The sequence below is a fragment of the Camponotus vicinus genome, unplaced genomic scaffold, assembly GCF_025532165.1.
Source record: "Camponotus vicinus isolate PSW18456_S1 unplaced genomic scaffold, iyCamVici1.0 SCAF_3, whole genome shotgun sequence".
Taxonomy (NCBI): Eukaryota; Metazoa; Arthropoda; class Insecta; order Hymenoptera; family Formicidae; genus Camponotus; species Camponotus vicinus.
This window is the reverse complement of record NW_028141967.1, coordinates 474,678-497,414: the sequence shown is the minus strand read 5'-3', so window position 1 is coordinate 497,414 and position 22,737 is coordinate 474,678. Positions and strand designations below refer to the sequence as shown.

At 35.7% G+C, this 22,737-nt stretch overlaps 6 protein-coding genes across 22 annotated transcripts; 4 read left to right on the top strand and 2 right to left on the bottom strand.

Moving 5' to 3' along the window:
• Positions 1-48: 48 nt before the first annotated feature.
• On the top strand, positions 49-10,396 carry LOC145969185 (potassium/sodium hyperpolarization-activated cyclic nucleotide-gated channel 1). 7 transcript variants are annotated; one of them, XR_014437974.1, is made up of 13 exons: positions 49-320; positions 2,916-3,091; positions 3,574-3,812; positions 3,939-4,154; positions 4,411-4,570; positions 4,643-4,776; positions 4,919-5,106; positions 5,466-5,671; positions 5,991-6,200; positions 6,274-6,593; positions 8,330-8,829; positions 8,990-9,472; positions 9,550-10,396. XR_014437974.1 is itself a non-coding variant. In XM_083095084.1 (11 exons), exons 2-10 carry the CDS (start codon positions 3,041-3,043, stop codon positions 6,586-6,588), a joined length of 1,719 nt encoding a protein of 572 aa, XP_082951210.1. In that variant the 5' UTR covers positions 2,524-2,665; positions 2,916-3,040; the 3' UTR covers positions 6,589-6,593; positions 6,724-7,636. The 7 variants fall into 7 exon arrangements, 3 of the variants coding, with proteins under 3 accessions (XP_082951210.1, XP_082951211.1, XP_082951209.1); XR_014437975.1 differs by lacking the exon at positions 49-320 and adding an exon at positions 2,524-2,665 and having other exon boundaries at positions 3,939-4,034; XR_014437973.1 differs by lacking the exon at positions 49-320 and adding an exon at positions 2,524-2,665.
• LOC145968295 (nucleoside hydrolase-like) lies at positions 1,020-2,936 on the top strand. The gene is made up of 5 exons (XM_083093672.1): positions 1,020-1,253; positions 1,539-1,923; positions 2,001-2,137; positions 2,338-2,640; positions 2,916-2,936. The coding sequence occupies exons 1-5, from the start codon at positions 1,020-1,022 to the stop codon at positions 2,934-2,936; spliced, it is 1,080 nt and encodes a 359-aa protein (XP_082949798.1).
• On the bottom strand, positions 5,983-20,306 carry LOC145969191 (uncharacterized). Of its 11 annotated transcripts, none has more exons than XM_083095097.1 (11): positions 19,983-20,306; positions 19,359-19,509; positions 18,975-19,217; positions 18,303-18,874; positions 17,501-17,716; positions 16,436-16,939; positions 16,128-16,356; positions 15,929-16,013; positions 14,441-15,087; positions 12,307-13,619; positions 9,153-9,366 (listed from the first exon to the last, which is right to left on the bottom strand). In XM_083095097.1, the coding sequence occupies exons 7-10, from the start codon at positions 16,245-16,247 to the stop codon at positions 13,272-13,274; spliced, it is 1,200 nt and encodes a 399-aa protein (XP_082951223.1). In that variant the 5' UTR covers positions 16,248-16,356; positions 16,436-16,939; positions 17,501-17,716; positions 18,303-18,874; positions 18,975-19,217; positions 19,359-19,509; positions 19,983-20,306; the 3' UTR covers positions 9,153-9,366; positions 12,307-13,271. The 11 variants fall into 11 exon arrangements, with proteins under 11 accessions (XP_082951228.1, XP_082951231.1, XP_082951230.1 ...); XM_083095101.1 differs by having other exon boundaries at positions 9,156-9,366; positions 14,441-14,797; positions 14,873-15,087; positions 17,501-18,874; positions 19,983-20,173; XM_083095098.1 differs by lacking the exon at positions 17,501-17,716.
• On the top strand, positions 10,881-13,282 carry LOC145969196 (ninjurin-A). Its single transcript, XM_083095112.1, has 2 exons — positions 10,881-11,336; positions 11,997-13,282. The coding sequence occupies exon 2, from the start codon at positions 12,039-12,041 to the stop codon at positions 12,687-12,689; it is 651 nt and encodes a 216-aa protein (XP_082951238.1). The 5' UTR covers positions 10,881-11,336; positions 11,997-12,038; the 3' UTR covers positions 12,690-13,282.
• Positions 16,513-21,070, top strand: LOC145969193 (uncharacterized). Its single transcript, XM_083095107.1, has 6 exons — positions 16,513-16,847; positions 18,525-18,792; positions 19,015-19,235; positions 19,431-19,484; positions 19,985-20,088; positions 20,175-21,070. Exons 1-6 carry the CDS (start codon positions 16,794-16,796, stop codon positions 20,425-20,427), a joined length of 954 nt encoding a protein of 317 aa, XP_082951233.1. The 5' UTR covers positions 16,513-16,793; the 3' UTR covers positions 20,428-21,070.
• Spec2 (CDC42 small effector protein Spec2) lies at positions 20,492-22,302 on the bottom strand. Its single transcript, XM_083095114.1, has 3 exons — positions 21,926-22,302; positions 21,547-21,842; positions 20,492-21,366 (listed from the first exon to the last, which is right to left on the bottom strand). Exons 2-3 carry the CDS (start codon positions 21,805-21,807, stop codon positions 21,358-21,360), a joined length of 270 nt encoding a protein of 89 aa, XP_082951240.1. The 5' UTR covers positions 21,808-21,842; positions 21,926-22,302; the 3' UTR covers positions 20,492-21,357.
• Between the last annotated feature and the right edge of the window lie 435 nt (positions 22,303-22,737).

Here is a 22,737-nt window from a genome sequence, read left to right as displayed (position 1 = left end):
AGATGGAGTATTAGCTGTTCGCATTTGCTCGGTTTGTTCTTTTCAGCTGAACTTTTTGCACTTTTCGTTTCTCTTCTCTTTCTTTCACAAATATCTTAATATATGTATCCCATTTTATTTCATTCCACGTAGATTAGCTGAAAAGAACAAACCTGTCGATTGATTTTGGGGGAACCATTTATATCTTTTCAAAAACACGCGTCAATCAACCTTCATTGTTTATTTCGCGATCCAAGATCAAAGCTATATTTTTTCATCTCTCCACGGAAATCTCTCAAAAGCAAAGAGACACCGAGATCGAGGAATTCTCAAGAAATAAGGTTAGTCGTTGCTATATTATTGCAAAAATCCAGATTTACATTTCCTTTCACGCAAATCCTCGCGACCCTTATTTAAATCTCGTAATCATAATTTTGCATTTTGACTGTTTCGTAGTGCAAAAAATTACTATTATGATTATTGTGCATTATATCATTTGCATTCTATTGTAATATGTTATAATATTACAATTATAATATGTATATAATATTACAATTATAATATGTATATAATATTATAATTATAATATGTATATAATATTATAATTATAATATGTATATAATATTACAATATTACATAATATTACAATATAATTACATTACATTGTAATATACATATATATATATATTCTAATATGACATAACTATAATATTACAATTATACAAGTTTGTATAAATTGGCGCGCGCGCATGCGCGCAAACGCAGACGAATAAATTTGTCAAACAACACTATCGTCAATCATCATTGGAGGTTCTTCGGTCGCGTGAAAACGCGCGAGTGCAATTATTTATGAAATTCATGTGCATGCATCGTCAAGTTTTATATCTTTATAAGCAAATATATCGACTAAATAGATCGCGTTATCGCTCTTATCAATTTGATATAAGTATAAGTACGTCACATTTTGCGCAATAGAATATCTTTTTTTATAAGTCTTTTTCTCTTTGTTCCAACGCTTTACGTGCGTTTTCGGAATAAAAATGTTGCCGGTGATAAAGTCCGAGATAGATATGCGTAAAATAAAAGCTCCGAAGAGCATCATCGTGGATTGCGACGCCGGTTTAGACGACGCTTTAGCTCTGATTATTCTCTTGGCCGGTCACGCCGCTCATGAAATCGAAATTAAAGCCGTAACATGCGTTAACGGTAACACCAACGTGGACAACGTGGTGAAAAATGTGTTCAGAACGCTGGACGTGTGTGGCTGCCAAGAGGTAAGTTTATAGAAGCAAATTATCTAACATAGTCAATATGGGACGAGAGTAAATGAATTATTGTAATGCTTGATTTATCGATGGAAATATCATATATTTTAATCTTTCTTTGCTTTAATTATTTCTAATTTTAAATCGATTAATCAAGAGTAAATATATGACATTTCTATAAAAGTTCTATAAAAAAATATTTTAAATATATTCAATATATTTAATGTTAGAGATATCAATTGTGCAAAGCTTTATTAGAGATTAAAAATGTTATATTTAACATTATTTTCATAGATACCAGTTTATCGAGGTGCATACTCATCTTTATTGAATACTCCAAATGCCAAGGAGACAGCTTCCGAGGAATATCATGGATCCGATGGATTTGGAGATGTTTATACTGATCAACCAGATATAGGTAGATTGCAAAAGGAACATGCCGTATGTGCTCTGCATAGAATTACATCAGAGGATCCCGGTAATATGTCTTACAATCATATTCACAGAATATGCAATATTAAACTCGATACATTTTATTTATCAAATCCATCTTTCAATCAAGGTAATGTCTCCCTGATTTGCTTGGGTCCTTTGACAAATATAGCAATGGCTATAAAAATATATCCAGAATTTATGAGTAATGTAAAGGAGTTTTTTGTAATGGGTGGAAATTCAACTGGTAACTTTAATAATTTTATTCGTTTTATTAAGTGTAAAATAATATTCTTGCAAGTCATGTTTAAAACATGTTCCAAGGGCAGGGTAACATAACTTCGCAAGCAGAATTTAATTTCTACGCAGATCCGGAGAGCGCACACATTGTGCTCAACAATAACACCAAGTCACTATGGTTGTTACCATGGGAAGCCTGTTTAAAGTCCCGAGTCACACATGTACGTACAATTTTATTTATAATTACTGTCAGTTATCAAAGAATTACTCTATTATCGACAATTATTACAATAATAAAATAGAACAGAATTAAATAAAACAGAATTATAATAATATTATAATATTAATTATACTAGTCATGATTATTTATTCAGATTGTATTAATGCAGAACAATAGTAACTACTGGAAATAATCTTTCAGGACTGGCGAAAGGATGTATTGGGCAAGATATCTGTACCTTGTGTGCTTATGTTAAACAAAATCGAAGATGGTAGACGCGCTCAAGTGAAGAAGCATTTCGTTCATTACATAGCATGTGATGCTTTCTTAGCTGGAATCGTTAGGCTACCTAATATGGCCAAGGGAGTCGTTTCATGGCACGCGGATGTCGAGTTAAGCGGTCACAAAACTCGAGGCCAAGTTGTCCTTGATCATTTGCTAGCAAATAAACCAAATGTAAATCTAATAAACGATTTTGACTCAGAGATGTTTAAGGAGGTGTTGGTGAACGCGGTGTATACAATAAAGGGTGATTATTATTTCTTGCGTTCAAAAATGTCGATATTGGCTACTACATGTATAAGACAAACTATATACATACTATACATATATAAGAATAGGAAGAAATAAGAATATATAAGAAGGCAACTATATATATAAGAATAAATATTATAGAGTCTAATTTTTTAATTTAGAGTTATACAATTATATAGAAATAATTGTTCTATATAACACTTATAATATTTTCATATTTAAATATCTTTTTTATGAATTTACAGAGAGTAGATGTGCTAAAGTGATAGAGTGATTATACTAATACATGGAATGAAAATCAGAACGAAAAAGAACATTTGATTGGCAAGAGAGTAGAGAATTTATTTTCAAGATCATTATCGAAGAAATAATGGATTTAATGGCTTTTGTGCCTTATTCTATGACAGCACCAATTGTTCAGGTATGTAATTATCACTCAGGGCAAACTCAAAAGACAAAATTACTTTCTGTTTTTATACTTATTGATATTTAATTGTATGGACATATAATTTGGCAAAAAGTTTATTAAATATGAAAAAATATGTGTATTTTTATTTTACAATATATATGTATCAAAATATTTTTAAAAATCATGTAAATGTATTTTTAAAACATGATTACACATTGTAATAAAATTTTAGAGAATCCATATAATAAAAATATAACAGTTACAATAGAATTGTTTATATTTTTACATGTGAATTGGAATGAATAATTTAACATAATAAAAAGTAATTCCTCTCAATATTGTAAAAATCGCAACTGTTTAAAACAACGAATTTAAACAAAGATAGTAATATCTTTCAATAAACTTTAAAGTTCTAAATTAAAGTACACCTATTATTTATTCCTATAATAAGTAGACTGCTTAGAATAATTATTAAAACGAGCGATAATAACTAGCCTGAGCCTCGCGTGGAACATGTTTGCGAGGTATCGCCGAAAGAAGATCCATTGATGAAAATGATACCCGGAAGCTCCGTTTGGTCTAGGATACGCCGTTGGTTGCTCGGAACGCGAATAATATCACAGCGGCATCCGTTCACACGATGGTGCCTGAAAAGTACTCGAGCGATTGATTACGAGATCAACCACCATCTCAAATCCCATCCCTATATGATCCATCCCTTCAGTTCCTTCAGGTCAGTCGCTAGCTTTTGTTTCCATACAAGAAATCGAAAACTCAACCAAGCAATTGAATTAAGAATTTATTTTTTTTATCTCAAAGTAAAATTCAACTAACATTGAATATAGTTCCTTACACGTAGAATATTTTGGGAGTCTGCCATGACGCTGTTTATCATAGCTGTTCTGCTGATCACACCGGTTTTTCTCACCTTCTATTTTGACGAATATGCGAAATGGTACATCTTCAATCATGCAATCGACGCTGTACTTGCGTGCGATATAATAATCTGGTTCTTCACCGGTCACTATGATTCTCATACGCAAGTAGTGACTCTGGATCCGAGAGTTGTAGCGAAGTACGGCGAAAACGGCATACTCGACTAGCCTTGAGTTTACGAAAAATTTAAATTTTCTCAAATCGTGCTAAATAGTAAAAAAACGATAAACATTATGCGTAACAAAATTTTTTTTCAATTTTAAAAAATCATACTTAAACATTTTTTTAATAAATAGCTGAAAGATCAAGGAATTTTTCGAGAATTTTTTACACAATTATGTAGACACTTTGAAAAAATATGAATTTAAAGATTTAATATACGATGATCATCGTAGCCATTATCTACGGGGCTTCTTCATCGTGAATGCGTTATCTGTACTACCATTGGAATTTGTCATCGTGCTGACCGACTCTATGTGGTACCTGGCCTCATTGAATTTGCTGAAAATACTGTGGATACGGACCGTTATCATTTATTCACGCAAACTCTATCACGTCAGAATGATCTCTTCATCGCGATTTGGCGAAATCGATTCTATTCATATAGATAATTAAAAAAAATTCCAGGTATACCGATTTAATTTTCACCTGTACAAAATAGCAGAGATAGGCATCGTTATCATTGTGGGCATGCATTGGGCCGCCTGTATGGAGTATTATCTGCCGTTGGTGGTTGCCAAAATAGCTGGACAGAAAGATTTGTTAAGTAATCGATGTATTCTCTCTATATCATATTTTTTAGACAAAAATTTGAATTCGCTAAATCACTCTTCTTTTTTCCTGCCAATAAAAATACGATACAATAAGGCACTGAAATTATAACTAGAAGGAGATAAATTGCAGATCATGGATCGAATCACCTTACATGGAGAAGAGAGAAACGAAATACAAAATCTATCTGACATGCGTTAATCGAGCTATCATCGCCCTAATTGGAGCTGCGCAATATTTAGACGTCAGCGCATCGGAAGACATCATATATAATCTAATTTTGTCTATCCTCGGGTTTATCGGATTTGTATATCTACTCGGTACGTTGATAATTTTTAATAAATTAGTTAAAACTACTTAATTTTGTCAAAATCAGTTTAATTTTGAATTGAATTAAAAATTTTACAATAGAAATTATTTTAATTTAAATTATTAAGAAAATAAATTAAAGACACGCACATACTAGAACTATAAGCAGAGCTTATATATTCATTTATTTTTCTGTTATTTTTCTGTCATTTACTTTTTAAATTTATTTAATCTACCAATTAGACTATCTTTTTGTGTAACATCCCCATTAAATTTCTCGAAATGATTTTTATTTGAATTTTTCTTTGAATTATTCCCCCAAGATCAAATATATTATACGATATAACTCTTCTTTATTCAAATCGTACAGCGCGAATCTTGCAATTGATGACAACATTTCGTTCGACCACCAAGAGGCACTTGAAATTAATCCAGCAGCTGCAACAATACATGACGTATAAAGAGTTACCGTATTCCCTGCAGCGACGATTGCTGAGCTACTATAATTATCGCAATAAAAAGGGATTCGAGAGAGATAAGATAATCATCAATCACGTGTCGCCTTATTTACGAGAGGTACATCTTTGAAAAGAGAATCCTCGAAATTGTTTCATACATATTTTCTGAGAGGCGCGAAATATTATAATCACATCCAAACTATATTCTCTTCAAGATAGTTTCATTGTGCGATCGCAAATCTCTTTAAAGCCATTGAAAAAAATGGTTGCGAAGACCTTTTCGATTCCGCTGTTATGTCTCGAATAATGTAATAAAATAATGTTGCCAGTTTGAAATTTTCTATATCATGTAATAGCATAAGGACAATGTATTGTAAAAAAATTCGCAAAGGAAATATATTTATTATACATGAATGAATTTCTCCTCGTTTTTTCAGAAACTTCTTCTGCACAACTATTCACGGTTGCTGAATAACGTGAGGTTGTTTGGGCATCTGCCGCAGCTAATGGTGACACAATTGATCGGTGTTGTATGCTCTGAGATCTTCATGCCGAATGACGCATTGGTTAGAGCAGGAACCCGCGGCGACGCCTTGTACTTTATCGCTTCCGGCACCGTAGCTGTCTACAATAACATTGGGAAAGAGGTGAAAAAATGAAATAAGCATAAAAGTGAAACAGGTTCTTATTTTTCGAATTATTCGAGTTTCACGTATGCAGATCTACCACATGGAGGACGGCGCATATTTTGGCGAGCTGGCCCTAGTGATGGAGGACGAGCACTGGATCGCCAGTGTCATCGCCGTCGAGAATTGCGAAGTCTATATCTTGTCGCGCGCCGATTTTCAATATACTGTGGCGGCCTATCCCGAACTCCTCGCCCATCTGCAGAACGTCGCTCTCGCACGACTGGAGCAGATGCCACTGCTGAAGAAGATCCAGGAGCCGGACGCATCGTCGTCGGTCGGAAACGTCAATATTAGCAGCATAAAAGCTAAGAGGAGAGGCGATAGTGTGATGAGACCCGACGCATAAAATAGGTGTGCTGTTTATACTCGTTATACTTTTTTATTTCGAAATAGTTCTTACTATTTTATTCATTTCAGTTTTATTTTCCTCCATGTTAGTTATATTTTGTGTTTATAGTTTATTATTAATTATATATAACAGGACAACATTTTATTACGCCAGAAGATTTGGCCAATGGCAGTTAATTATTTGTTTAACGATATATCGAAACAATTCAACTTCTCATAATTATTATAACGAGTCAACAATCAACAATAAACAAACTGATAAGCAACAGTTTCTTATAAGAATCGTTAAACTCTCATTGTAACTATAACGAATCAACAATCAATAATAAACAAATTGATAAGTAACAGTTTCTTATAAAAATTATAAGCTTATTATCTTCAAAAAACACAATGTTCAAAAGATCAACTCGACAGCAAGAATACTTTTGATCTCTTCTGCTTCGATCAAAAACGGCGAATTCTTCGTTTCTGCGGATTTCTGTACGATTGCTGGTACACGGACATGAGACGCCAGTGCTCGGGGTAATCAGCGTCCCGGCAGCCGTTCACTACGCTGAATGGCGGCGCCAGAGTATCGATGCAGAAAGTGCGTCTAGCGAACGGAGTCCTCGGCCGCGGCACCGTCACCCTCGCCGGCGGTAATCCGTTCTTACGCGCCCCGTCGTCGCCCGTCGTTCGGCACCTTTGTTCGAGACCAAGCGCGACACCCACCGCGGATCTAATCAGTCTCGGATCCTCTCGGCTCCTTCTTCTCCGCTCGGGTTCCGTTTCCGGTTCGCCGCCCTGGCACGCGGCGCACCTGCGTTCGGTGATGCGCGGCACGGAATTTGACCTCGTCGACTTGCCACTTCGAGGAAGCTTATCACGGGGACCTGCAACCAAATCTATTGTTGTTTTATAACTTTATGCATTATATATTTAAGGTTTTTTAAGATTAAACTTTTGAGCACAGGCTATAATAGCAGATAATTGTATTGTAAGATGTTTATTGAAAAATTCAATTTAAAAAAATAATTAATACATATAACTAATATACACTTGAAAATATAATATATTTATATAAATTATATATAATTCATATAAAATATCATTTTTTATTTTATATACATATAACAAGTACAAATTGTTTTAATGAATTTAAATCTAGTGTGCAATTCTAGTTATATTGAAATAAGTAATTAATGATTATTTAACATATATATTTTGCAATATAATTATAATAATTTATTTTTAAGATGATTTATTTATATGGAGTAAATACATAGGGTGTCCGAATTCCTCTGTTTTAAATTTTTAATTTTTATATTTAAAAATTTAAAATTTAAATTTAATAATTTAAAATTTAAAAAAAATTTAAAAAGAGGGATGCCAAGCAGACTATAAATTACGACTTTTTTTAACATAAAAGTGGCTATAACTCGGAAACGATTTATTTCCGAACCTGTGTTTATATAGCTCTTTTTCCTTCTTTTTGGATTCCGAATCACTTCCCGAAGTACTGCGGGCGATTTTCCGGAAACTCTATATAAAGTTTTATATAATATAAAAAAATAAAATATATACAATTAAAATAATTGAAATAATAATTTTAAAAAATTCTGCATGAAATACAGTTAGGTAATATATGATAGAAAAAGACCAAAATACATAATTAATCCTTTAAAAATCAATGCTCGATCAATCAATCGCTACTTACATCGTTTCATGTATACTGTGCCTCTAATTCCTTACCGTTGCAGGAGCAATCGCAGCAGCAACTTCTCGGATTCTTTTCCTGCGTTTCCTGCTGTCTCGCGCAATCGCAACGTTCGTCCTTTTCTTTGTTGCGAACCAGGAGTTCGCGGTTCTTCGGTGCCGGCGTGTGCTGGATCAAAGCGAAGATTGCTGGTGCCAAGCCACCCTCGGAGCCGTCGATGTGCGTTGGTCTACGCGGTTCGTATACAGGATCCATTGGCGTTTCCCAACAGATGGCTAAGTCCATTCGGGTCTTGGGCTTCTTGCAGCCGAGCGCGGGCCTGAATCGAAGGCCCTCTGCCTCCAACGTTGTAGCAACGACGTCATCTCGATTTTGACACTCAGCATCTCGTTCGCAATCGGCCGAACAAGAGCGATATCTTTTTTCAAAGATGGAATCGTCCACCCGGTCCGGGAGTGGCTGATGCTGCAAGTTCTCCGCGTGTAATCTTTTCGCCAGAGCGAATTTGTCAGCGCAAGAGGCAATTTCTGAAACGAAAAAAAGGTTCTTTAGTTAATATTACTATTCTTTAATATTACTATTTTGAAAAAATTGCAAATTATAATAGTATATTTGATTATTATAATTTCGAATATCGTTAAAATACTTTTTAATGAAAAAAAAAATTATTTTAATCTCACCACGTTGTTTCTCTTCTTCAAAGAGCCTTCTAAGACATCCAGGCGCGTGTTTTTTCGGACTGGGTGTTTTCGACTTTTCCGAGATGCGATCGAATCGACAAGTTTTGGAAAGATTATCGTCGCTTCGCCGAACTATCGATTTACCGCGACAATGAGAGCAATGCTCGCGCGATTCCATACTCTAGTCGATCGATTCTTCTTTACCCAGGAATTACATAACGAATGCGCGATTCAAACAATCGACAGGGACGGAGGCGCGTTATTTCCGAAGCACATTTTTCCAGAGTGGGAGAAACTCGATGGATACCGTCGCTGCTGTTCAGCTTCCATTTTTAGAAAATATCCGAGAACTATCATAGGAATTCCGAGAATCTCGCTCCCACTCTTGATAGCGGTTTCCCTGGCGACATGATAATTCGATAACAAGCTGATTTACATTAATAAGATAAGAATCAGCAAAATACTGTAAAATTGCAGATCAAGAATATTGATCTGAGTTTTCCTCTGTAAGATTAATATTTTCAAGTTCTCCAAATATTGTAATTTTAAATATTGTAATTACAATGTTTTCCGTATTTTTCAGGAATAAAATAAATCTGGAAACTTTTTAAAGAAGCGTGGAAAACTATCGCATTCAACTGTCTATACACACTAGCCTATTATTATCTTTTAATCAAGATTCATGGACGAATCCCGGCGTTTTCCGAAGCGAAACAATTCCGGATCCGGATTGCAACAGCGGAAAATCGCACGATGAATTTGAGGGATTTTGCTACGGATCTTTTTTTCTCGGTAACGTTCTGGGTCACGCGCGAGTTCGCGTGTGTCACGTAAGCACAACGCAAGCGGGAAAACACGCGTCTCCTCAACGCGTCTCGAAATTACATATTTCCAGATTGAAAGAGGAAATGTGATGCAGAAAAAATGCAAATGCAAAATACCTTCATGAATGTTATAAATATTACATTATCACGCTACGCGTAAGTTTGTAAAACAAGAGAGAAACTAGAATATTCTTAAAGTCAGATCTGTATCTGATTAAAATCAGAAAGCGGGAAAAAGATCGGCGTCAAGCCAATGCATCTATTTAATTATAGCGAATACGCTCTTTCTTGGATCATTGCCATTCTCCCTCCAGTTTTGCTGAAAGACCTTGATGCGCGGGCAGTCTACTGTTAGACCTCGATTGAATTATGTAGCTAGAATACGCGACAGTCGTAAAGCCATACTTGTTCGATTTCACTCCTTTTCTGGTTTCTCTCAGCTGTTGCTAATAAAATATTTGCAAAATAATAGCGGCAAATAGAATAAGCGGTTAGTCGGTGTAACGGTGATCGAACGAGAAGTGTATGTGTCTGTTTCATTCAAGATTCATTCCGAGTCGTTTAAGATGATCAATTCTTCTCGTACATAATAAATATTAAATACAAGACTATCTCAGACTAATATCAAAGTTTTTGTGCAAGAAACTAGCAAAGATTTTAAGTTGGAATATGAGAAGAAATTTTTATTGTGCATCATAGAATTTTAAAAATCATGAATCGAGGTAAGTTATGAATGCGTAGCTATATTAGATTCTTCTTAACGATTCAAAAAATTCTCTAATAAAAATAAAAATAAAAAATTAAAAGTTTTACTTTCTTAATTTAATTAATAACATGTACATGTATGAGTGATTTGAGAAACACTCATTTTTAAAATTTACAGGAATCAGTCTGTATTCGGGCATTGAATCATTTTGAAAAAAATATAAATTCTATTGAATTTATATTTGTATTTATATTTGATAGATTTCTTGCCAAAGTCATATCTAATGCTTGACATTGTCTCATTTGTAATTTAAATCTTTATCTATAGAAGCAATTTCTAAAAAATAAATTATAAATAAATACGTCTTTTACAATAATTTAATAAATTGATACATCTTTTACAATAAATAATAAATTAATACATCTAATTTAATAAATTAATACATCTAATTTTGACATTATACATATTATATAAGAATTGTCTGCTTGTTTTATCAATTAGTCAATACAGCAAATTGTCGAGAAAGATCTTGAGATCAGATACATACCACGGAGGATAATCGCCTGGCGAGTTAATAGCTCGAGCCGAGCGTTATTTTAATTGCGCTAACGATCACATGTATTATTCGCAGCAATCCGGGGAAAATACGCGGCCATGATATGTTCCCGCTATGATGCCGTAGTGGCCGATCGTGACGTGAGGATGAATGAATCAGTTGGGTCGCACGGCGGCAAGATCAGTAGAGCAGAGTACGTCACGCGTGCCGGACAGTCCGTATCGTGAATCGTTCCGCGGAGGACAGAGAGGAGTACTTTGAAAAACCTGGTGATCTAATTTACGGTGAGCGAATAAATGAATAAAGAAAGAGTAGATAAAATAAAATATAAAGTTAAAATTTAAATATTTAAAATGTTGATGATGTAAAAAATGAACGATATTTTATTGTGTTCTTTAAGATGAAAAGTGCAAGCGCGAAATAGCTACGCAAAGAGATTTTATGAATAAATAAATGAAAGGAAATAAGATATAAAAGTAAAACGATGCATGTAATATATGAAGATTAAGTATTTTGATGCAAAATATTTTTTATATAAATATTTTCACATTTTACATTATATTTTTATATACATATATATAAAATTATATTTATATATTTTAATTATTTATATATTTTATTTTAATTATTAATATATTTTAAATATTTATATATTATATATTATTATCGTATATATTTTTCGTATAAAAGATGCGAATAAAACTGTTTTATACCACAACAAACATTAACAATAGCAACTCTGAGAAACAAATATGATAATAGTGCGATAAAATGTAAAATGTTATGAAACGTTTTAATCATATATCTTGAGGTGTAATTTTTGTATCGCGGTTTTCCGGCCGCGATAACGAAAAAGTATGTTCTCGAATATATTAGAATAATATTCTTTCATACGAAATAATGTGAGTGAAACGTAAAGGAAAATATTTATATTTTTTCCACAGGTGATATTCTTCGACTAGCGTTTGATTCAGTTTCCCGGCGACATGGACAACAAGGTGAAGACTGGCAATGACCAGATAATACATTTGGACGAAATCCACGACGAGGCGGCGAGGCCGCTGACTGCATCCAGCAATACGGATGCAATTCCGTCCGTGTTTTCGCGCGCCGGTTTGACCGCCGAGACTGATGATCTCGCGAACAACCCGGGAAATACAGCACGGAGGCCTTCGATCCCTAGAATGGAGATCGACCTTGATGGAAACGATAAGCCGGTGGTTGATTTCGACAGAAACGGACCGGAATTCTCACCTGGCTGGGCCATCCCACCGTCCGTACAGCTCTCCACTCCCGACGTAAACGTTTATCAGCACAAGAAGACTCTCGCCCAAGGTATGATGGACCTGGCGTTGCTGTCCGCCAACGCGAATCAGATGCGCTACGTTCTCCAGACGGATGGTCAACATCCCTACTTTTATCCGTCGCTCACCATGATCAGCATGAGCCTGTTGCTGCAGATCGCAGTGGGTATCGGCCTCATCTGGAACAGCGTCTACAACGTCACGGAACACGAGCAAATGTGCAAGGCTAATAAAGCCAACAACTGGACGGTCATTGGTATTTTTCTCGTCACAATACTTAACGTTTTTATTTCATCGTTTGGTGTTGTTGACCAGATAACCACCGTCACATAGCCAGTCTTTCCTTCTCTTTCTATCTTTTTCTTTTACCGCTCTCTTTATCGACGCTACGCAATCGCCATACATAAAATGCATGCGTTTTACATTTAATATTGGATAACATATTTCTGTTATTTTTCACGCGATATTAAGGAGATTAAGGAGACAAAAGCTTGATTTAAAACAAATTGTCATAGAAAATTACATTTTTTATATATTATTTATGCATTATCTGGTATAATAATTTAAAATTGAGATTTTTTTAATTGCTACAATATTGAATTACGATGAAAGGCGAAAAGTCAGATCTTTTTTTCTTTCTTAAACATTTTTTCATGTCATCAGAGATATACAGATATTTTAGCGTGTCGCATTGGATCATTCTGTACACATTCGTTGTTTGCATCTCATTATAAATTATATCCATTTTCATCCATATAATTGAATACGTAAACGATTTATTCGCGTGGATAACTCAAGAAACACTTCTTTTTTTTAATTTCAATGTGATAATAATTTATAAAATTTTTATATAAAATAAATCTTTTAAATGTATAAGCGTACGTTTAATACGAGAGGAAAATAATAATACGTCGATTAGACGCGAATGGTGGATGGTATCAGCTTTAGCATTTGTTCCAACTCGTCGGCCAGTTGCTTCCTGTTCCGTTGAAGATCTGCCTCTTCACGCTTCTGGTGTTCGTTCAAATCGTCTAACCAATTTTGTGCCTCGCTATTATTACATTGACTACTTCTGTGCGTGCGAGACGGGCAATCCAAGGCCGTGTTTCGAAACTCGCTGCCCACCGTCTTCATGGATGTAAGATTTCGGAGCTTCTTCCTAATCAATTGACGCAACAACGAGTTGAAGGCGCCGAGTTCCTGCGAATCGATCTCTCTCGGATTCGTCTCCGTGGATTTTCTGTGCTCCTGAATCACCGTAACCTGCAATGCACGTTATCATTCTATTGTAAAAAAATTTTCCGTTAATATTATTCGACACTCGAGTTAATTATGCGATTTTTCTTTCGTATTTTTTTTTCATTGTAGAAAATGATTTCATGTAAAACTTTCTATTGTTAAATTCCAACAAATACTGATCTTTAATTTGTACAAAGAGTATAAATTGAGTGTAAATTCTGTGAGCACGAAACCAAAGTAAATAACGCGATGTTTCTTCTCTTTCTTCATTTATTGATTAATTTAGTCGTTAATTTATCTGCTAAATAAACGATAACGTAATCTTTTCTCATTTTAATTAGTAAAATAGCCGAGAGAAATTATTATAAGTATGCGTTGCAAAATCAAATTTCTCCATTGTAATACTATCAATAACTCTTTATGAATATTTCTTCAATAATACCCGAGATCCAAGATTATTCAAAACAAGCTGAACAATTCCTGATAACGTTATCAATTAAAATTATCGCCACGCAATAAAAAGATCATTAATTATATTGTATTAATTTTCTGCATTATAATTCTATCAGAAATTCTTTATAAATACTTTTTAAATGATACCTGAGGCCCGGGGATTATCCAAAACAAGTTGAAGAACCTCTCTCTGATAACGTTATCAATTAGAATTATTGTTACACAAAGAAATTCGATTCAAAGATTCAAATTAACAGAAAACAAGTGCTTTACTATTGCAATGTAAATTTAATTTCCCATCTTTTCTTCGCATTATAGTGAGAACAAAGTTTTCCTATTCGCAGATTGAGGAAGAGATCGAGAGAATCCAACGCGAGCAGTTTGAGACTCACCATCCAGTCGAGGAACGCGTGTCGCCTTCGCAGCCACTTGGCACGCGTGTCCAGCAAAATCCCGGCATCGCGGAATTCTCGCCGTCGTTCCTCGTCACCGGAACTCTCGTCAACGTTCGTCATCGCGAGGCGTTTCGTCAACGCCGATTCGGACACGTTCAGATGCGGCAGACCGCTTACATTGATACTCGCCGCGTGTACCTTGGACACCAAGCTCCCTCGTTCGCGCGTCAATTCGTCGATCTCCCGCAGATTCAGATTTACCCTGGCGTTGAGGTGTAGGATACTGGCAAGTTGAGTGTTCGTCAGCTGATTGTCCAGTCGTACGACTGACGATGCGGATCGGATAGAGGACTTCTGGATCAAAATAGAACGTAAAGATAGTATATTGATAGACAGATTCATGTACGAGAAATGTTCTTCTCTACAAACTTCTGGCGGATCCACGCGTGAACATTCGGCGCCCAAGACGCCACCGGCCAGCTTCACTCGGAGGACGACGGCCAGGACGTTTTGCGTTTCCAGCAGCCAAGCTAAAGCTATCAATGAGTCTCTGTTGCGATCGCTTCTGCTTCTCGACAGACTGTAAAACTCTATCGCTGGATACTGCAGGAACGCGAGATGCAGCTTCATCGCCGTTAGCGTATCTAGAAATAAGATCGATAACGCGCGAGATAATTGAATAAGACGTAAAATCGTTTCCGTAAGACGATTAAATTGAATCTAGAATGTTTGCTACATTTCACACGTTTGCTAATATCATTATCTATATTTGTCCTTCCTCTCGTATATTTCTACGTTTCTTACTTTATGCATATTCTTTTTCACTTTTTTTTATATTCTCATTATGTAAGCTTAATTTGGTTTTTGTTTTTTATTTTATTGCATCCTTTTATGTAAATTCTTTCTCATACCTATATTTTTTATACTATAAGAATCTAGCGAAAAAAATAGGATATTTTTCAACATCGCGAGAAATTTTTATTTAAATAAATATAAGACAAATAAATATAAAGTTGTTTATAACGTCATTTTTATATACTTGCATAAAGACAAGAAAACTTTCTACTTTTTTTTATTTTTAAGCACACATGATTATTTATAACATTTTCTTTTTAATTTCATATATAATATCTTTGCAATTTTTCTTGATTTTATCATTAAAAATATATATTTTTCATCTAAAAAAATATATATTGTTTAATAAAAAGTTATTTATCTTTGTAGAAATTTCACACGATGTTGAAATAAAAAATATTCTATTTTTTTGGTTCCCTTAAGAAACAAGTATTTTTTCCCAAAATAAATTACTACATAATAAACTATAAAAAATTTCAAATAAAAGCAAACTATTATAATTGCTAATCGCAAAATTCTACAATACATGTATCAATCATAATATAAATATAAACTATGAAATCGAAAGTTACAAAAAATGCAATTTTCATAATCAATGCGAGATTGAAGTGCAAATCAATCGAAACGAACCGTAATCCCGGAAATCTACATCCCCTCGCTTTTCTCTCGCTGCATGATAGCTCAGAAGGTGCAGCGTGTTCCGTAGCGTCTCGGACTGTCAAACAAAAACACATGTCGCGTGGCACATTTGTCAAATAGGTTAGGTTAGATAGATTAAGTGTAGGCTAGGTTAAACATTAAATAACTCGAATTTAATCTATACACTTACAACATCCTCGTCCGCAGCATCGTATTTGGCTAATCTCAGATGCTCGGGTGTCAATCCTACGTTTATTAACGAATTGATATATCTGCACAACGCCGATAACGCGCCTCTTATTTCACCCATGTTGTTTACAAACACAAGTAACGCGAGTGTGAGTCTCGATCCCGCTATCCGACCCGGATACCGCTTCCAGACCCGCTCGTTTCAGCTCTGCATTCCCTCTAACGCGCATCTAAAATAAGAAGAATCATCGAGTATGAAGCTCTTCCGTGAGAAAAGGATGATAAATATAAAAAAATTAAGTCTCATACCGGCTTTTAGCACATGTTTTCCTTCCCACGCGCGCAGGGGACCCCCCCTACGCTATTAAACAAGAGAGAGGGAACGGAGGGTTCATGCCGCATGAAGAGAATGGAATATTCAGGCCCATATACGCTCGCATCAGTCACGGTCAACAGATCCCCTCCTCATCCTCACCCCGTCGATGTGCCACGCCGGAAATAGATTCTCTCTCTCTCCCTGTCCGTGGCGAAGGCGTACTTCAAATTGTCGGAATCGCGTGGACAGATCCAGTGGAATGCGAACGTTCGCGCGCGTCGATCGTCTCGCTGACTGGATCGTGTGATTCGTGGAATATACCATCTGTCTGTTGCAGGAGGCCGCGCTGAAATGACACCGAGTGTTCTTTGGACGAGATGGAGAATGTACCTGGTGCTCGTCCTGGTGAGAATTCGTTCCAATTTCTTCCGGGTTTCTTTCTCTCTTTGAACGTTCGAGCTGGCGATCGATCTTTTAGCAAAAGTTCATCTATATCGCTGGAACAAACGCATATGTGTTACGTTTCCTGATTTTTTTTATAACTCAGATATTAATCAGATACCTCGAGGCAATTTATACACGCACGTAGATTCTATATCGGTTGAAAAATGCATAAACACGTCCCTGACAAGTCACCGAGAAGGAACGTGTATACACGATAGCATCGCATTACCTCGATAATATTTCATAATCATACTTCCATATATTATTTGTGTCTTAATTAATGTCTTCGTAGAACAGATACCTGATACATTTGTCTTTGAGAAACAGAAAACACGATAGATACTTTAGGCAATGGATGTGTGTTTATCAAAGATAATTCCAATGGAAAAATCCACGTATAATCAAACATAAACATGCATAAGATATATGTTTATATATGTTTTCCTTCACTTGTAATCTTCATCCATATATTAAAAAAAAATTATAAAAAGAATAATTGAAAATATTCTTTTAATTATTTTTCAAATATTCCATTTTTCTGTATCTACGAATAGACATTATATAAGAGAAACAAAGTATATGTGGACATTTTACATGTAATTATGTATATTTACATTTGATTATACATGGACTTTTTTTTTCAGAGAAGATGCTGGAAGCGTATGTTTCAAAGTAACATGCAGTCGTTTATATTTTAAAAATTCTTCTCCTGTTTGTTTTCATTTACAGATTCTTTTCTTTCTCTCTCTTCTCGTGTTTCGCGCTTTTACATTATATTTTCCTGTACATCTTTCTTTTTTTCTAAATTATTTTATATTTTTTTCTTGTACCTATTACGATGTAAAAGTCTCATGTGACGCAGATTCAAACATTACGCATCGGAAGTTGCCGAACGCGCGATAATGTAAGCGTCAGGTAGAAAACAAAGAGGAAAGGAACGACTAATAAAACGATGACAGGCAAGGATACCTGGAAATCGCGACGGATGCGTAATTTCGCGATTCGCCTCGCTGGCGCGAATTTAAATTCAACCGTGAGAGGGGGAGATATCTGATCCACACATGTACATCGTAAAATATTGCGCGCACCTTTTACCAATGAGTTTTCCAATAAAAATATATATATATACATTTTATATATATATAATTTTTTCCCGAATGAACTTAAAAATGACAACTTTTACCGCGAATCTCGCAATCACGTTTATATGGAGAGTAAGTGAAATGAATTTAGAGAACTTTAAATAATAGAATTTTAAAACCTTTCGCCTTCTTGAAATAATCCGAGTATTTATATATAATTTTAATTGTCTCATTCTTTGTAGCCCTCCTACGAACAGCATTTTAAAAAACAATCTCTATACAGATCTCTCTATATGATCATTCGTCGTAGGAATCAATCGCGTTATATAATTACATTTGCTTGTAGCAGGATCTCGACCGCCTCGGAGTGTATAAAAATAAAATGATTTATCTCCCTCATCATTTTTCTATTCTCTTGCGCGAACGTGACCGATTCTCTTATCTGCGTCGCCAGCTTCCCGGAAAATGACTTATTTTTAAAGAAGGAAAATGGCGCAAGAGCAAATCTAATTAACTTGGTTCCCGATAGTTTCTGCATTTTTCCTTTTTCGTTCAGATGTGTCAGACGGCGCAACGAGTCCAAAGTCAGCCTCACGCTCCCACGAAGGCATCGCAGGACATCAAGAGTTTCTCGACGCAGGACGTATCGATCTCAAAGATAATCGAGGCGGCGTACACTAGAAAGGAATTACTGCGAAAGGAAGAATGGTCGCGGCAAACTGACAATCGCCTGGTGACCAGATCATTGGACTCGGATATCTCGAGGGAATCGGAGTATCTGAATGACGGATTCGCTTCGCTTGGCGAGAGGAAATTGTTGGAAGGTACTTTTCGTATTTACGCGCATAATCGGCGTCGAAATGATTGAGACATCCTTTTTCCGATGATTCTCGTCCAAGAATTAATCTGAAGAGAGTAAAAATCTTTTATCGCTGATTTGCGACATTTTTTTAAACCCTATTTTTCCTTCTGCGAAGCAACATAAGTGAAATAAAAATTTGCTTACTTTTGTATCCATAATCGTTAAATGTGTTATTCTTTTGCAGCGACGAGCACGGATGTGTCGACGACGCGAACGGACGCAGATGAGAAGATCGTTTTCCCAGACGGCTCAGACAGAGTCTCGTCGATACCGTCGACATCGGCCACAGCGCCAGCCTGCTACAAGGATGCGTTCTGCGAGAACGTCGCCGATTATCCCAGGCAACTAGTGAGCGCGGCGATAGCGCGGAATGCCAGTCTCAGGTTCCTGGAAAGCATCGATCCGGTTAATAATTTAATTAATTCTTTGATATTTGGGACATGCGAAAAATGAAATCTAAGAAATAAATCCTCTGATACAAGCTTGACGAGTCTGTATCAAAGAATCTATTATATATGTTTTACTTACAGATAACGATTGTTTTTACGTGTCTCCAACATCGAGATTTGAACGCAAATTATATCGGTTTTAATCTTTCAGATGCTCGTCGAACAAAGAATAGACGTATCAGAAGTACCTCTTTGTCAATATAGCGTAAGTAACAATGCTTTTTTTTCGTCTACAATTTTCATTAAAAAAGATCAAAGAATTTAAGAACATGATATTTAAAAAAAATTAAAAATGTCCGCCATTAAATTATATTCGCAAATTAAGAGATTTCAATAAAATCGAGTGTTCATTTCAAGTCACTTTTATATTTCAAAGATGTATATAAAGAGATAGATATATAAAATAGATATATAAAAATATATAAAAAGATGTAAACAAACAGAATTATCGTTTTCCATAAAAACTTCAAAAATACAATGTGTAAATATATTTATACATGAAACATTGCGCTCAGTTTCCGATCAAAAGTTGATTTTTGGATTTTATATGTAATTGAATTTTACATGTAATTTTTCCGCTCATTTGTATGCGCTTAATTCCTCCGATTTTTCTCTCTTCAAGTCATACGTATTGTAATATAATAATTATTTGTTATTAGATATTTGAATAACATTTAATCGCAAAATCTTTCGCTCGACTCACAGGACCAAGTGGTGTATCCGCAGTCCGCGCAAAACAAGGAAAAACAGTGGCTGTTTATCGTAAATCAGGAGGACTTGAAGCAGGGAATACGCATCGAGGTTTGCGTGTAGGCGTTGCGATTCCATTCGGAGAGATTAAAATAGAACAGCACGGATTATCCGGCGTATCCGTAACGAATCTTCAATTTCGTAGGAACGAGGGCCAGGAGTGCAATATGATTCAGGGATTCGCTGAGGGTTACAAGACGAGCTGTAAGCAGAAGTACATCTATCGAGAATTGGCGGCAGTGGGCAACAACGGTAACATCATCAAGGACCAATTCCGCTTCCCGTCGAGCTGTTGCTGTCACGTCAAATTCGTCGGTGATCCCTCCGCCAGGCTGGGAGCAGATGTACGCTCCTTCCAAAACACCACGATCGCATCGAAAGCACAATGGCGGCCGTGAAGAAAATAATCGCAGAAAAAAAAATCGGTGACGTGATACTCGTTGAAGCGTATTTTACACGATGTTTCTTTTTTTTTTACCAATAAAAAATCATGTTAAAATATAGTCATAAAATAAGTCATTTTAAAATATGTATTGTAATATCATTCTCTAGCGCGCTGCTCACATTAGTTAAAAGAAGCATCGGTATATTATACGCTTTAAAGAGCGTATTCTCTTCTGACAAAGTGACGATACGTCGAGAGAATCGTTACATGCGCCTATCTGGACTTTTACCAGTTTCCAAGAGTTTAACCGATGATACTAATAGAGGTGTCTCTATTCTACAAGAGATGCAGTTTTTATATAAATATCGCAAATGTTCTTCTATATTTTTAAATACAAACATTATTCGATAAGATAAAAAACGTGAAATACAGAATTACATATTCATATGTGTGATATTATGTGTGATACGGTTACTTATGTTAGTTACATATTAATGTCGTATTTTATAAATCTTACGAATAATCTTAGAAATAAAAACGAGCTATTTAATCTTGTAATAACATATTTTCTCCACATTGTACGTCAGATTGCTGACAAAGGCACCATTTATAAAATATTCAAAGCTTTTAAATATATTCTAGTCTAGATATGTAAAGACGTATAAATAATTATTTGTAGTACAAATAATTTTTTCTGGCAGTTGTATATTCAAAATGTGGAAGTCAAAGATTTGCCTGGATATAATTTTTTTTAATTCCCTAAACGAGTTACGATACAAATGCAATTTTGCGCGTACGGAAGAAGTACACTCGCTGTCTATTTGACGAGTAAGGAACATGGATATTAAAAGATCAGTCGCTGTTTCGCCATGTCAAAAATGTCTCTCACTCTCTGTCGTATTAAACATTCTCCGCTGCATCTGTCGCATTAATAACACCACTCTCAGCAGGCCTGCAACAGAAAGATCAAGCGATATCCAACGAAATCTTTGTGACAGAATGATCCAATCATGTAGAGGATCTTGCCTATGGCAGGAAAAAATAGGATTCACAGGAACGTGGCTTCAGAGAGGGACTTGAGGCTGGAAAGAAATGAAAGAGGATGATTCGACGGAGAGGAGGAGAAACTTACCTTGGCGCCAAAGTCACCGTTGTAACTGCCCTTCCTCTGCATCTGCGCCTGAAGATCGGCCAGCTGGGCGATCGACATGTCGATGTCGCCGCTGCTGATGTGCGCCGTGTGCCGGAAATTTGTGGGCACGCCGATCATGCTCCGGTCTATCCTGAGCCTCTGATGCGGCCTGCTGTTGTTCCGTCTACCGGTGTTCCTCGTCGCCCGCGGCGTTAGGCAGCACGTGAAGCATTGCACCCAGAGCTCGCTGTCCCCGGCCATCGTCTCCGATATCCTCGTGAACGTAGTTCGTGGTCCTCGGAATGAATTTGCGGAAGGAGGAACCTCAAGTCGATCCTTAAGTCGGATGAATAAAAAATCAGCTGATTAAGATGATTACTTGATATTCTCGATATCCTTCTTCTTCTCTGCCAAAAGGAACGGATGGACCTTGCTCGGGAGTCAAGGATCGGGATGCGGTCAGCAACGTGCAAGGTTAAGTCCGCGACGCGAAGATTACGATCCTATTAAGGATCTCGCGACCTTTCGGCGTCCCGATCTCAACGGCTGACGAGTCGAGCAAAATAAACATTTCCGTGAAACGCGCGGCTCGCGGCTACGAAGGACATCGTCCCCTGCGAGCGTAAACACGATGACAGACAGGATGACGGAGAGATACGTGTATTTGGCCGAAACAAAGGCAAGTCTCCCGCGATGTGTCGACTGTTGACGCGGCGCTCTCTGTTAGCGTTCAAACTTGTACAGTTCCTGCAGAAAGTTACTGAATGAAAAATATTCATATTCTACGGATAAAAGTCCATAATTTCTATATAAACTGAACAGATGAATAACAATATATTTTTAATTTAATAAATAATACATTTAATAATATATTTTTACTAACTATTTGCTGTCATTTTCTGAAATCTAATAACTTTTTTTCCTTTCAAAGATTAAAAAATTATTAGATAAAATTTACATTAAGCAGAGTTTAATTTTTAAAAGTTCTGTCTTTTTCTATTATAACTTAAAACTTACAAATGATTGAATATTTTTAAAATCAAATAAATTTAATTATGATCAAAAAGTTCGCATTACATTGTTTTAATAAGAATAATTATAATTTTCTATTTATACAAAAATTAGTCACTCCAAATCAGCCAAAAAATTGCTTCAATCATAGTTTAAGTATAAAATAATCTAAAAAAAAAA

Excerpts from the sequence above, each read along its gene's own strand:
- LOC145968295 (XM_083093672.1), top strand. The coding sequence starts at position 1,020 with ATGTTGCCGGTGATAAAGTCCGAGATAGATATGCGTAAAATAAAAGCT. Across the intron at positions 1,254-1,538 it reads ACGTGTGTGGCTGCCAAGAG|ATACCAGTTTATCGAGGTGC; the intron begins GTAAGTTTATAG and ends TTATTTTCATAG. Across the intron at positions 2,138-2,337 it reads TAAAGTCCCGAGTCACACAT|GACTGGCGAAAGGATGTATT; the intron begins GTACGTACAATT and ends ATAATCTTTCAG.
- LOC145969185 (XM_083095083.1), top strand. The coding sequence starts at position 3,041 with ATGGATTTAATGGCTTTTGTGCCTTATTCTATGACAGCACCAATTGTT. Across the intron at positions 3,092-3,573 it reads TGACAGCACCAATTGTTCAG|CCTGAGCCTCGCGTGGAACA; the intron begins GTATGTAATTAT and ends GATAATAACTAG. Across the intron at positions 4,777-4,918 it reads ATAGCTGGACAGAAAGATTT|ATCATGGATCGAATCACCTT; the intron begins GTTAAGTAATCG and ends GATAAATTGCAG.
- LOC145969196 (XM_083095112.1), top strand. The coding sequence starts at position 12,039 with ATGGACAACAAGGTGAAGACTGGCAATGACCAGATAATACATTTGGAC.
- LOC145969191 (XM_083095097.1), bottom strand. The coding sequence starts at position 16,247 with ATGGGTGAAATAAGAGGCGCGTTATCGGCGTTGTGCAGATATATCAAT. Across the intron at positions 16,014-16,127 it reads ATGCTGCGGACGAGGATGTT|TCCGAGACGCTACGGAACAC; the intron begins GTAAGTGTATAG and ends TTTGTTTGACAG. Across the intron at positions 13,620-14,440 it reads ACGCGTTCCTCGACTGGATG|GTTACGGTGATTCAGGAGCA; the intron begins GTGAGTCTCAAA and ends CGTGCATTGCAG.
- LOC145969193 (XM_083095107.1), top strand. The coding sequence starts at position 16,794 with ATGACACCGAGTGTTCTTTGGACGAGATGGAGAATGTACCTGGTGCTC. Across the intron at positions 19,236-19,430 it reads TCCTGGAAAGCATCGATCCG|ATGCTCGTCGAACAAAGAAT; the intron begins GTTAATAATTTA and ends TTAATCTTTCAG. Across the intron at positions 19,485-19,984 it reads TACCTCTTTGTCAATATAGC|GACCAAGTGGTGTATCCGCA; the intron begins GTAAGTAACAAT and ends CTCGACTCACAG.
- Spec2 (XM_083095114.1), bottom strand. The coding sequence starts at position 21,807 with ATGGCCGGGGACAGCGAGCTCTGGGTGCAATGCTTCACGTGCTGCCTA.